Raw genomic sequence first — 15150 nt, forward strand, 5'->3', positions numbered from 1 at the left:
ATTCTCTCTCCCACTAGACTATTAAATTCCAGGGGGACAGGGTCCATGTTAGTAAGTTTCTTCATTAAGCCTATCAAAGTGCCAGACACACCAGATGCACCAAATACTATTTGTTGAGTATATGAGGGTAGATAGTTCAAGATCCTTGAATTTTTAATTTGATCTGTTACTTACTGCCTTTCTTCCATTTCTAGAAATCTTGGTGAAATATACCTAGAGAGGACAACACAAAACAAATGATCTGTTATTTGCTGGTTCTTCTGCTCTAATCTTGTTATAACCCTGGTGAACTGTATTAAATGATGTGAAACAGAGAAAATCATTTTTGTCTGAACTAAGTGGGAGAGAATTATTTTTGCCTGAACCATTTCCCTTGGTCTCACTCTGTTTTTTGCTTCATTTCTAATGGGTGGGAAGTCTCTTCTTTCCAAATGGGAGGAAGCTCAATTTCACAAAGAAAGCGACTTCCAAGAGAAGAAATCTCAGAAGTGAAAGAAGCCATGATCCTACTCTTATTGTATAATGAATGTCCTTGAACTTCTTAAGTTCTCTTTCAGCACTCTTCTTTCTTGGTGGTGGTGTGAAAGAAGGCCTAAGAAAATCAGAGAGAAGTCTGTTACCTTTAGAACAGTGATTCTCACACGTTTTTAATTGCTCAGCCTCTTAGGTAATGGTAATAAGTATAATGGAGAGAAAGAAAATAACAGTAAAAAGTGAAACAATAGAAGAATCACACAAGGACAAAATGACTAACAAAAGGAAAACTTAACAATAGTTTTACAAATATATTAATTAAAATAGCAGTAAAGAAACCCACAGTTGCCTGGACCATGCAAAAAAAGAAAGCCACAAAAAATCTGACAATGCATTGCTAAAGTATTTTGCCTGAAAATTGTGAGGATTCCAATCTGTATATGCAAGTACATATATTTTCAATAGGAACCTATCGGTGCAGTCAGATTTGTTAGTAGAATATGAAATTAGAGTCCTCAATAAACTGAAGTGTGCTAATTTTAGTTTACGAATACAAAATGTTGAGTTGTCCTTAGTAACTGAGTATATTATTAGTAAGTCCTCAATTATATAATGATATTAAAGTCTTTGGGCTTGAATGTCATTTGGGGTTACAGCAATTTGAGATCTATCAAAAGGATCCTGTAAATCTGCTAACCAGTGTTTAGCTACTTTATTTTTTTTGAGAAGTTAATATATACTGTTCCATAGCTTGGATATGCCTGTTTGTTTATTCTTCTTTGATGGATATTTAGGTTGTCTTAATTGTATTAGTGTTATAACTGAGGCTATAGAAAATGTCCTTGCACAAGTCTTTCCTTCTTAAACTTTCTATAGTAAAATGTATTCTTTCAGCAAATAATTATTGAATTCCTACTTTGTACCTATTTCTCTGCTAGGCACTGGGATAACAGCGTATAAAGTAGATATAATTCATTCCCTTAGCATCTAATGGAGGATAAAGACAAGTGTATTTTCTTTTCTTTCACCTTTCTTGCTCACTCAAATATATGTGTTTCAACTATTCTTCTACATCAATAGGTCCTCTGATATATTGAGCTGTTTTTTTTTCCTTATACATCACCTATCTTCTGTCTTCATTTTTCTCCCGTTTAACTTACATTCTCTGGTTTACTCTTTGGGACTTTAAATTAATTTGCCCTTCTGTCGTTTAGCGCCCTCATATGTGCAACATTAAATGAATTCAGCCATTTACCTACAATCTGCCTATACTTGAGCAGCTAAGCATTAATGGAAAAAACATCATAGAGTCGAGCAGTTTTAACTATAAAGTATAGCTGTGAATTAATATTCACTAGCCTCAACTGAACTGTAATGTTTTACAGTCTTACTACATTTCTTTAGTTACCTCTCTCTCCCATTCTATAAGAGCTATTTCAAACTTAATTTATTTTACTTAAAATTCAGTAACCCCTACACTTTGTCCCCCCTTTTACCTCTGGCCTTCTTAATTGTGTAGATGAATTTTCCCCTAAGACAATAGATACTTTCATATCAGTGTTCCTTCATTGCTCTGCTAGAGATCTATTCCTGTCTGCATCCACATATATCTTTTCTTTTATTGAAGACTAGTCCCATCACATGTACTCTTGAGCCCTTCTTTATAGACTGTGAACCATGAATCTTCAACCTCTTAATCTATGAAAAACATTTTCAAAAATAAATATATAAAATTTAATTTCAGGGTGGTGAACCAGTGACTCAGTGCCAGAATTGTTGCCTCCCATGCTGGAGACCTGGGTTCGATTCCCGGAGCCTGCCCATGTTTAAAAAAAAAAAAAAAAACTATAAAAATGTAATTGCAGATCAGCATTAACAGATAAACATTTGCAATTAATTTTAATAAGGAACACGAGCATTGCATCCCATTTAAGGGAAATGTTTTTCCAAAAAAGAATTCCATCCTTCTCATTAGTAAACTTGTACTATGAAAGAATTGAACCTGTGTTAGTAGCATATTTTGAATTTCTTTAATAAAAAAATGTGGAAATTTGTTTTTTCTCGTTATATAAATATTTACATAACAAACTCAATTTTTCCCTAACACATTTATTTACTATCTAGCCTTTTAAAGAAAAAATTTGCTCATTCAGATCTAGACCCCCTTAGTTGGGATGATGGGAGGGAGAAAAGTAGCTTCAAGAGATATTCAAGAATAGAATGGATAGAACTTGATGATTAAGTAGAGGTGATGGGTGAAGGAGAATAAGTTCAGGATGATGTATAGGTTTATGCTTTAAGTAACTGGGTGAATTCAGAAAAGCTTTCATTTCATCCTAGCAGAAACTGATGGTGAAGATATTAATTAGCGCTTAGTTTTATGACAGTTAATGTGAAGAAGTGTATCTTATCTTTTTAAAAAAATATACTTCTATTGAGATGTAATTCACATTACCACATAATTCACCTATTTTAAGCATATAATTCAGTATTTTTTTTAATATACTCACAGGATTGCACAAGTATCATCACAATATAATTTTAGAACATTTGTATCCTTTTCTAAACACACCCATACTCATTATACCACAGTCCCCATTTCCTCTCTACCCTGCTCCCTGCCTTAAGCAACCGCTGAGCTCTTTTTTCTATGTATCGATCTACCTATTTTGGACATTTCGTATAAGTGGAATCATACAATATGTGACCTTTGTGACTGGCTTCTTTCACTTAGTGTAATGTTTTCAGTTCATATTGTAGTATGTATAAATATTTCATTCTTTTTATGACCAAATTATATCCCATTGTATGGATATACCACATTATATTTATCAATTCATCAGACATTTTAAGTTGTCTCCATTTTTTTTTTACTATTATGAATAATACTGCCATGCACATTGCTATACAAGTTTTTTTTGCGTGGATGTAGGTTTCTTTTTTCTTGGATATATACGTAGAGTGAATTTGCTGAGTTATTTTGGTAAATTTTTGGTCAGCATTTTGAGGAACTGCCAAAATGTTTTGCAAAGCGGCTGCACCATTTTACATTCCCGTCTACAGGGTTCTAATTTTTTCACATTCTTGCTAACACGTTTTATTGTCTGTCTTTTTGATTATTGTCATCCTAATGAGTGGGTTTCTTATACTTTTATCTTTGACTTTAGATGGATTTAGGGATTTCTAAGTGGCCATATTCTCTTGCCTTCCAGAAGTATTAGTACTCTTAGGAACAACTAATCTTTGTGACTGTGAAAAATTGAGCTAAAGCTTTAAGGTGTTAGCATAAGCAAAAATAAGCCTGGTTCTTTTAAAACTTGAGAAAATTATTTACTTCATATTTGTTCCCTATCTTCTCTTTTGATACATCTCATTTTTTTAATGCTAAACGCTGTATCTTCTTCGTATATGCAAATTAAATAATGTTTTAAATAAACCAGAGGGAAGCTTTACTTATATAATACTTGTGAGAAATGCTTTTTTTTAAAGAGAATAGTTTCTTTCCAGAAGTAACCTCGTATAACAGAAGGCATGAGCTTTGTAGTCAGACAGCCTTAGCTCTAAATCATTTTTCTACTGCTCATCAACCTTTTACTATGGGCCTATACAAGAAGGTTGAAAATATTATCTACTTTATTGACATGTTATAGGAGAAGGTTGAAAATATTATCTACTTTATTGACATGTTATAGGGATTGAATGAGTAAATGAATGTGGATTTAAACTGTTAGCAGTGTTATGTTAGTAGCAGTGATGTTTTTGATGGTGATACTGAATCTTATTCTCTTGTCTTGTTTTATTTACAGTAAAATATGTTAATATTCTTTTTTTTTTTAATTTAACTACTTTGTATTTTGGTTTCCTTTCCACTTGGTTTCAAAAAATGTATAGTGACTTTTTCTAGCAAAATTGCATTTTCTCCCTAGGAGTACTTCTTTGATTCCAGAGTATTAACAGATGGAGAACTGGCTCCCAATGATCGTTGTTGCCGCGTATGTGGAAAAATAGGCCACTACATGAAAGACTGCCCTAAAAGGAGAAGGTTAGCAAATGATTATATATCAAATTACAAGGAAAATAAATGTGAGGCTAATTTCTAGTTATAGCTGTGTTCAGAAATGTTTGAGAAAGTTAAGGGCTTTAAGTTGTATCTTAGGTAAATTCATTAGAATAGAATCTTGTTATGGGGCGAAATGTATTTGTGGTGTAATGGTGTCCTGTGCAATTCATTTATTCATTTATCTGTTAATTCAATATTTGGGGTTTTTTGTTTGTTTATTGAAGAAACATTCACTGACATCTACTATGTGGCAAGACCTATATACTAGGAGTCAAGAAAAAAAAGATGACCAAGAAAAGAGGTTCTTGCCAGAGACCTCACAATCATGCAAACCGTTAATTTAAGTATATGTGAATCCTGTGGTATATATTTTGAGGTATCTCAGTATATTATTTACCTTGAGGAACACACATCTTATGTACCCCCTCAAAATTTATCTATGAAACATACTTTTCCTTCTCTGAAATCTATATACTAGGTTTAATTAGCCCAGAAAATCTTTCTTTAATCATGAAGTTTGGCCTAAAATAAAGAACTTGTAACTGTCTATCCCCTCTGTTTCCTGCCTTTAAATGTAGGCAAGACTGTTAACATTGTCTGAGCCTCAGTTTCATCCTCTGAAAAATGGAAATAATAAATGCCAACCTCTAAGGATTGTTACAGTATTAAAATTCAATATTAAAAATATTTTACATTTAATAATGTATTTTTAAACTACTGGAATACCCAGTTTCTGCCATATGAGTATGTGTGCTATAAATGTGAGGTCCCTTGCCTTAAAAACCATGATGCATGTAACAATGAGCATGTTAGTCCTTTGTGATTATGAGACTCTTGTATACTTTAGTTTGGTCTGTGACTCACCCTGCTTACAAGTCCCTAGCCCCGCATTATTGGTATCAGTAGTTTACTGTTTAGACTAAAGAAGAAAGACAGTGAAGAAGAAAAGGAAGGGAATGAAGAGGAGAAAGACTCTCGAGACCTTCTTGACCCCCGAGATCTCCATGACACCCGAGACTTTCGAGATCCCAGAGACCTCAGATGTTTTATATGTGGAGATGCAGGACATGTACGAAGGGAATGCCCAGAGGTCAAGCTGGCCCGTCAGAGGAATAGCAGTGTGGCAGGTAAATAGAAAAAGCCAAAAACACTTTCTAGTGAGAATGAAGTAATTGATTCTGTGCCAAAGACCTAGCTTTTCTATTCCAAACTGTAGTTGTATGACTTTGGATCTTAGAATTTCTTAAAGAGTTTAAAATTAACCTGTGAGGCTCTTACTTTGAACAATATGGGGCTATATTCACAATCAAGGTTTCAACAGTCTGATGTACTTAACTCCTAGGTATTCTTTGGATTTGAGTCAGGCTCTTTTATCTCTTTCATTTGCTCTCAAAAGTTAATACTCTTTATGAGAGGTTCTCTTCTGGGAACATGTAGAAAAAATTTAGTTCTTTGAACCCTTTTGTGAGGGGGGAAAACCTGTTTCTGCTGTGTCTCACAATACATTTTAGGAATCAAATAGTAAAATAAACTCCCAAATGAGAATTTATTGAAAAAATTTAGAATGTTTTAGAAGGGATCTCCAGTTACAGATTCTTGTTGCAGAGATTATTTTCTTAAGTAAATATGATGTCTCATTCAGAAAAAAAGTATGACATTCAGTCTTGTTTCCAGAAACCAGTGTATGTTTAGATGGATCTGGGGGACTACAAAATAGCTTTTAAAAAATTAGTTGTTACAAGTCCTTCACAGACTGATAGTTTAAAAGCCCATATTTTTGAAATCTCAGATTTGAGACTCTTTTTCGTAAGAAAGGGAATTTATTGATTTCTCTGTGACTTCTTTATCTATTGATTTTTCTTTGTAATGTCTTCTCATAGCAGCCCAGCTGGTCCGTAACCTTGTAAATGCCCAACAGGTGGCTGGTTCAGCCCAGCAACAAGGGGATCAGCCCATAAGGACTAGACAATCCTCAGAATGTGTAAGTACTCTGCCTGTGAATGGTCTTGATAGGAATGCAGCACTGTCTTTCGTGTATGATAGTAGTTTATTGCTCAGACTGGCAAATGTAATCCTAGGCATATAAGGTAGATCTGGGTTTAGATGAATGGGCAAGCTACTTTAACTTCCATTAGCCTTCTTCCTCATATGTAAAATAAGATAACAACTACATAAAAAGGTTGTTGGCTGGATTAAAATAAAGTAATGATTTTGAAGTTTCAGGCTTTGCCTGGTGGAAAAATGTCAGTACCATTAATAAAATAGTCATAAAAATTGAACTATATTAAACGGTTTAGTGATGATAGGGCAGTATGCACATGGCATTTTCCTTGCCTGAATCTTTTACGTGTTTTCTCATGCTGGACCTGTGGTTACTTAGTGAAATGCACCTTGTAAAAGACAGTAAGTATGGAATTAAAATTCAGACTTAAAAGTTTTATGTTAATTTAGCCAAATTGTTCTTAACCTTTGTCTAAATCTGTATGCACCTTGTACTTCTTGAGTTAATCAAATATGAACTGAGAGGTTATTCTAAACCTGACACTATGTTTCAGTGCTTTACATTTACTGTTATCAAATTTAAATCCTTAGAGTGGCTGTGCAAAGTGGTAGGTAATAGAATGATCACATTTTACAAATTGGGAAGCTGAGAATAAGAGAAATTAAAAGATTCAAAGCCAGGCATATCTAGCTTTAAAGCTCTTATCTATTAAACATGCTAAATCTGATGTGACCTGTTTTATTTTATTTTATTTTTTTAATCATAATAATATACAGACATGAACCATATGATCATTGATTCTTGGTATATAATCAAAAACTCACAATTTCATCACATAGTTGTAATTCATCACCATGATCATTTCTTAGAACATTTGCATCAATTCAGAAAAAGAAATAAAAAGAAAAAAACTCATACATACCATACCCCTTATCCTTCCCTCTCATTGATTACTAGTATTTCCATCTACCCAATATATTTTAGCCTTTGTTTCCCCTATTTTTTTCTGTATCCCTTATCACTCCCTTTCATTGATCACTAGCATTTCAATCTACTAAATTTATTTTAACATTTGTTCCCCCTATTATTTATTTATTTTTAATCCATATGTTTTACTCCTCAGTCTATACCTTATATACAAGGAACATCAGACATAAGGTTTTCACAATCACACAGTTACATTGTGAAAGCTATATCATTGTATAATCATCTTCAAGAAACATGGCTATTGGAACACAGTCTCCATCCTCTCCAATATACCTTAACTAAAAAGGTGATATCTACATAATGCCTAAGAATAACCTCTCAACTCTGTTTGAAACCTCTCAGCCATTGACTCTTTATTTTGTCTCATTTCTCTCTTCCCCCTTTTGGTTGAGAAGGTTTTTTTCAATCTCTTGATACCCAGTTCCAGCTCATTCTAGGGTTTCTGTCCCACGTTGCCAGGAAGGTTTACACATGGGTCAAGTGACCTGTGTTTTAGACAAAACTCTTAGAGCATTTGAAGAGCAACAGTAGGAAAAGTCTGAAATGGCAAGGACATTTAGGAATAGCCACCTATACCCAACATTTGGATACCTATCATATCCTGGACACTTTCATAAATATTACATAACTACAACAACAGTAAAAATTACATAATATTTGTTGAGTGCTAACTATGTGCTAAACAGGAATGCTTTCTTCCTGTCTGTTTTAATATTTCAAAAGTACAAAAGTATAGAAAATAATAAACACCCATGTGCCACCACCAGGCCTTAATAATTCTTAACATTTTGTTATTTTCACTTTTAAAACAATTACGCACAGCTAAAAACCCCTCTTGGATCTCATTCCTCTCCCTAAGATCTTCCTACTCTCATTCCCTTGCTACCAAAGGTTATCTACTCTCTTGAATTTGGTCTTTGTATTTTTTACATGCATTCTTTAATCTTGACAACCTATGAATTAGGTCCTCATGATCTATTTTACAGATGAAGAAACTGAGATTTAAGTATCTTGTCTGAGGTCACAGTTACTTTGAGCCATAACTTGAACCCTCAGCCTCTCTTACTCCATAATTTATGCTCTAACCACTTTCCTATCTGCCCCTAACTTCCAGTCCCCCTGCCTCTAGAGGCCTGAGCTAGGGTTAAGAGTATAACAGACATCTCTATTTTGATGTCTAATAAGGCGCCTCAACATCAGCCTGTCTAGAATATAACATATTTCTCTCTAAACCCCAAACTTGACCTCTTCCTCCTCCTGTGTTCATTTCTCTCTAAACCCCAACCTTCACCTCTTCTTCCTGTGTTCTCCATCTTGTTGAGTGACACAAGTATCTATCTAGTTTTAAAACTCCTCCCCACCCTTCAACTCCCACATCCAATCAGTCAGTAAATTCTCTTTTTCCACCTTTTAAAAATAGCTCACAGAACCATATTTGCTTCTGTCCTTCTTTATTGTATTTCCCTAACCCAGGTTGCCATCATCTCAGGACAATTCTATTACAGCAATCTCCTAACCAGTCTCATCAGTCTATTTTTTTTTTTATCTCCATTTCATTCTTCTTATACCAGAGTAAGTTTTCTAAAATGCAGATTGACAGTGTTCCCAGATTTGTCTAAAACCTTTTAGTGGTTTCCCATTGCCCTCAGAGTAAAGTGTAAACACTTTCACAAGGCTTCCAAGATCCTTGCCCCTTAGCTCTTCAACCCCAGATCTACCATTCCCTTGCCCTTTTACTCTAGTCATATTAAAATTCTTTCAGATTTCAATTTCTTTAAAAATCTATGCTTTTTTTCCTGGTAGACCTTCAGTTATGTTGCTCCCTCTGCCTGAAGTACATCTTTATTCTTATCTTCCCTTTTCAGGCTGCTTTCTACTTAAAAGAGTCTCAGCTTAAAGGTCACTTCCTCTGGGAAGCTTTCCTTGATCTTTTCTTTTCTTCTCCCAAATTGAGTTAGTTGTTCCTGCTTTGTGATTTCATTATACACTGCTGCATCTTTTTTTATTGTGGTAGTTATTTTACTTTATTGTAATTGATTATGTAATCTTTATCTGCCCTCTGTCTTACCCTCTGTAAACTTTAAGCTCTATGAGGGCATGCATGTTAATACTGCATTATTTATATCTAGAACTATACCCAGTACATAATTGACATTCAGTCAGTACTTGCTGACAGACTGAATGAGAGTGATTGTGAGATATTTAGATGGATAGTTCTAATTCACAATTGGAAATAAAGGTTCTACATTGTGGCAATAATGATGTCTAGCCTCTATTTTCTTTAGGTATATGAAGCAATGCCTATTGAGAGATGGCTTTAGTATATTGGAAAAAGTCCAACCTTCATGTAAAATGAGGCTTTTATGATTTTTTGTTATTTTATACATGATAGTGTTCTGTTTATAATGTTCTGATGAAATAAGTACACAATTTTGTACCTGTGCTTTCCTAAAGTAAGATGTTTATCAGTTAATTTGAAAATGTATCCCTTTTTTTTCTGCAGTCTGATTCACCGTCTTATTCCCCTCAGCCCCAGCCATTTCCACAGAACTCTTCCCAACCAGCAGCCATTACCCAGTCTCCATCACAGCCAGGATCCCAACCCAAGCTTGGCCCAGCTCAGCAGGGAGCCCAGCCCCCCCATCAAGTCCAGATGCCTATGTATAACTTTCCCCAGTCACCACCAGCTCAGTATTCTCCCATGCACAATATGGGATTATTGCCAATGCACCCTCTCCAACTTCCTGGCCCTTCCTGGCCCATCCATGGCCCAGTGATCCACTCTACCCCAGGCAGTGCCCCCAGCAATATTGGCCTGAATGATCCCAGCATCATCTTTGCACAGCCTGCTGCCAGACCTGTGGCAATCCCTAGCTCCTCTCATGATGGACACTGGCCTCGTACTGTGGCTCCAAACTCTCTGGTGAACAATGGTGCAGTGGGGAATTCAGGTAATTATTCCTTCTTTTCTTTCTGTCTGTCTGTAGAAAGGTTGGAATTATCAGTGGAACATGTGAGGAAAAAGAGGCAAGCAATATTTGTAGAGGGACAGGATAGGATTACATAAATGTTAGGAGCATATGCTCTGAGTCAGACTGCCTGGGTTTGCATCCTGGCTCTGCCATTTATTATGTGTCCTTGGGCAGCTGCTTAATTTCTTTGTGAATTAGTATCATTTGTAAAATTGGGGTATTAATAACATCTAACTGCAGGGATGTTGTGATTAGTAAATGAGGTAATAAACATAAATGCTATTATTATTTTATTTTTATTTTTAATTTTCACAGCAGTGCTGCTTGGTTGTAGGTATTATTAGTACTCATTTTATAGATGAGGCAGTTGACAGGTTAAATCATGTCATGCTGTCATAGTTAATCATGGTACATCCACGATTTAAACCATTTTCTTTCTTCAAACCTGTGCTCTCTGTCAAATTTTTTTTGGCTTGAGTTTTAATCAAATCTCAGACATTGGGTCAAATTCACTTGTAAATTTCAGTTTGTGCTTCTTAAAAAAAAGTCATAGTACTATTAACCATATCTACTGTTATCTAATAGTCCTTGTTCAATTTCCCCATTTCTCTAAAAGCAGCTATTCTTATTTTTTATTTATTTAAATCAGTATTCGTAGACAGTCCAATACCACATGTATTGTTATAAATCTCCTTTAATTTATAACAGTTCCCCCTCACCATTTATTTATTTTTTTACCATGCCATGTACTTATTGAATAAATAAGGTCAGTAGTCCTTTAGAATTTCACATATTCTGAAGTTGACTGCATCCTTGTTTAACATCATTTTTCATGTACTTCTGTCCTCTTAGTTCCTGTAAACTGGTAGTTAGTTCTTGAGGCTCAGTTAGATCCAGGCTCTTTTTGTTAGCCAGAATACTTCTTGGTTTGTGCTGTGCATTTCCTATTCCCTTACTTCAGAAAGAACGTAATGTCTCGTTGTTCATTTTTTAGTGAACATAAAATTGATCAGTAAGTTCATGTGACAGCAACCTGTACCATCTATTGTGAAGTTCTTCATTAATTCTGACTTAGTGGTCTTAGCTGCCAGTAATTATTGCTTAGATCCCTTATTTTATTAGAGATTATAAAATGGTGATTTTCTATTTACTATTGGGGTTTCTTCTAAGAAGAACTTTTCCTTATTTATTATTTGGTTACCCTAAAATACAGTTTACATAGGATTCTTTCCTTTTATTGATTTTTAAAAGAATGAATTTAGGGATAATTTAAAACAAAAGTAGGGGGTGCATGGATAGTTTATTGGTAGAATTCTCACCTGCCATGCGGGAGACTTGGGTTCAATTCCCGGCCCATGCAGTTCCCAAACAAACAAGCAAGCAAGCAAAAACAAACAAATGAAAAACCAAACCACAGAAAATTTCAACAAATGATGCTGCAATAAGGGGCTCACATGAAAAAAGAATGAAATGTGACCCCTGTCATACAGCATTTAATAAAAACAAAACAGAAGTATGCTATTCCTGAGAACACTGATGATGGAGAAGGTCCCTCAGACCTCTTTTGAAACAATGCAGGTAATGTATTTTGTTGGGCAGAAATGCCAGAAAGAGGATTCATTTAGATTTCTAAGATCAAAGGCTATATAGCACATATGACCCTCCAATGTGGACTCTGCTTCTCATTCAACAATATTGTATATACCATGACATATAGTCAGTTACATAACTGTGAAAACAGTCTCTGCCTTTTGAAATATTGGCTCTTTTTTTACAGTTTCAAATCACCCTTTGCCACCACTGTGTTTCAGCCATAATGAATTAATTAGCCTACAAACACAACATATGCAGTCTTTTAGCCTTGGTTGTCCATCCAAATTGTTCTGTCTGCCTGGAATGTGTCCTCTTCATTACCCCTGCTCCTCACATATCTCCTTCTGCCTTGCTTGGCTAACTCACTTGTCCTTACATTTTTCAATTTAGATCACGTTCTCTTCAGGGTGCCTATCTTAATGCTTGCTGATCTTATCCTCCAATAATTTGCTTAGGTATCCTTTCTCTCCTCCGTGTTTCCTAACCATGATATTGAAATTGCCTGTTTACTTGTATGCATAATCTACTAGACTGAACTAAGGCTAAAGATTGTGTCTTGTCTATCATTGTTTCTCTAATAGCCAGTGACTCTCTAATATCCAGTACAGTACCTGACATGGTAGATGCTTTTTTCATGTTATAAATTATTAAATAAATTATTATTTAATATTGGTTGGATGATGCATGACTAGTAATAGCACAGCTAAATTACTATTATGTTAAAAATGGAAGAACTGGATGGGAATATATTAAAATAATAGTGTTCTGTTAGAGTAGGAAATAGTGTGAGTTTTTTGTTTTTCCCATTTTTAAATTGTCTTTAATGGGGTTATATTACTTGTATTATAATTTTTGGTTTTGAAAAATGGGGGGGAGAGGAATATATCTGAAAACAAATTATTTTATGTTAAAACAGCATTTCTCAATTGATAACTTAAATGTTATACCTTTTAAATTTTGTAAACTCTGAGCTGTTCAGCTTGTCTTTAGTTATAACTTGGCTTTACAAACTTGTAGTGAACCGGCTGTGAAAGACAGCTGCTTTGTTTTCCTACCTCTTGAGAAGATCGAAGCTTAGGAATGTGGCTAGTATAGATTTTATTTTCCTTGCTCCCTATTCCCCCTCATCTCTTACCTCCTAATTTGAGTCCTGCTAGGTTTAGTTGGTCAAGTTGGTATCTTTCAGGTTATTTCCTAGCATATTGTGACCCTGAATAAAAAGAAGCCACTAGAAACAATCCTGAAGATTCAGTGGATACTGTACTTTCAAAGATGTACTTAAAGAAACATTTTAAAGGGAAAGAGAAAAATTGGTGGGGGTAGTTGGCCATAGAAAAGTAGGACTTACATATTTTGAGTTCTTACTTATATGCCAGAATTTGTACAAGCCAGTGTATTTTTATGTAATCTTCATAACACCTTTAAAATTGTACCTTTAAAATTTTTGGTACTGGGATTTGATCTTCGACCTGTTGGCTTCAAAGCCCAAGTTCTCAACTGTTAAACTGCAATGCCTCAAGCTGCTACGAGGCTGAGATATATTTGCCCTGTTTATCTCTTACAATTTCCTCCCTTTATCCCTTTCTCTCTTATAGTGCTTTTTTTTTTGACTCCTCAAATATGCTGTGCTTTTTATGCTTCCAAGTTTCTTGCACATGCTGTTCCTTTAGTCTAAAATGCCCTTCCTTTCCCTTTTTGCCTAATTTCTTCCTTTTTTTTCAAAACTCAGCTTAATCAGTCAATTTAGGATGGTTAATCCCCCTTTTCAGAGTACCTTCCATATATCTGTTATAGTAATCATTGTATGTCTTCTTACTTGTATGTCTTAGAAATATTTTGAGCAGTCATCAAGTTTGGTTTGTTAAAAGTTTTTTTGATATCTTCTGCATTTAGCATAGTTCTTGGCCAGTGGTAGCTATGCAGTAAGCTTTGTGGGTTGAAGGAATGTTTGAATGAACTGATGTTTCAAATTTTTTTTCTTATTACAATGCAGAGCCAGGCTTTCCAGGACTAAATCCTCCAATTCCTTGGGAACATGCACCACGTCCCCATTTTCCCCTTGTTCCAGCTTCGTGGCCTTATGGTTTGCATCAAAACTTCATGCATCAGGGAAATGCCAGATTTCAGCCCAACAAACCATTCTATACTCAAGGTACCATTGTTCACTAATAAGTTAACAGGCTTAGGTGGGTTTTGTTCGGGGACAGAGAGCGTCAGTAAAGGCCAGGACGGGAGTAAAATTAATGCATTCAGTAAGCATTTATTGAGAGCATACTGTGTCAGATTGTAGTAGGTGTTTGTTGCTCAAGTGTGAGAACACAAATGTCCATACTTAATGCACATTGTATTATGAGACTGAGACATGTAAAATAGGCAAGAATAGATGCTTAGAGGGGTCATTTAACTTTGTCCTAGTAGAAAGGGTCAAAGGGGCAGAATTTGGACACCAGAGATTAAATCACAGATTTTAACATTTGAACTGGATCTGTAAAGATATACAGGAAAATTTCTAGGGATTTTTTACATTAGAGAAAAGGGCGTTAGCTGAGGGATTAATATATATATGCAAACTCACTTTTTTTCCTGACATAATGAGGATAGAAGAGAAAATAAGGCTAGAGCATGAGGTAAATGGGGAAGATGTGTAAGATAATACGGCTGAAGAGGGTAGGCTGAGGCCAAATTATGAAAACATTTGAACTAGATTTAGTAAGCAGAGGGATCTAATAGTTTTTTGAGTTGAACAGAGATATGGTCAGATTTGTTTATTAAAACTAGGACTTGAATTCATACTCTGCTGGAGATGATGTAGTACTAGTAATGGCTTTGAGCTAGGTAATAAATATAACAAAGGGTAATTCCAAAGAACTTGTAGCATTTTATCTCGCCTACTTGCTTCAAAGGTAATTCAGTTCTAATGGAATATCTGAGACTGGCCTTCAGATCTCAGTTAAACTGGGGTTCAAAAACCGAGCCATAGTCATTACAGTTAAAACTAGGAAGTTTAAAAAATTAAAGAAAGGCACTTAGGAAATGCTGGCTCAGTGAAATAACTTTGAGGA

General features: G+C 35.0%; 1 protein-coding gene across 9 annotated transcripts in view; it reads left to right on the plus strand.

Annotated features, from left to right (window-relative positions):
• Positions 1-15150, plus strand: part of TUT4 (terminal uridylyl transferase 4) — a 119050-nt gene that overhangs the window by 97491 nt on the left and 6409 nt on the right. For 5 of the 9 annotated variants that reach the window (XM_077149644.1, XM_077149638.1, XM_077149635.1 and 2 more), the window contains 5 exons: positions 4401-4516; positions 5438-5661; positions 6415-6515; positions 10027-10474; positions 14082-14240. In XM_077149644.1, the coding sequence (XP_077005759.1) occupies positions 4401-4516; positions 5438-5661; positions 6415-6515; positions 10027-10474; positions 14082-14240 (1048 nt within the window). The remainder of the gene's footprint in view (positions 1-4400; positions 4517-5437; positions 5662-6414; positions 6516-10026; positions 10475-14081; positions 14241-15150) is intronic. The other 4 variants (XM_077149641.1, XM_077149636.1, XM_077149642.1 and 1 more) reach the window with 2 other exon arrangements.

This window comes from Tamandua tetradactyla, chromosome 2 (genome assembly GCF_023851605.1).
Source record: "Tamandua tetradactyla isolate mTamTet1 chromosome 2, mTamTet1.pri, whole genome shotgun sequence".
NCBI lineage: Eukaryota > Metazoa > Chordata > Mammalia > Pilosa > Myrmecophagidae > Tamandua > Tamandua tetradactyla.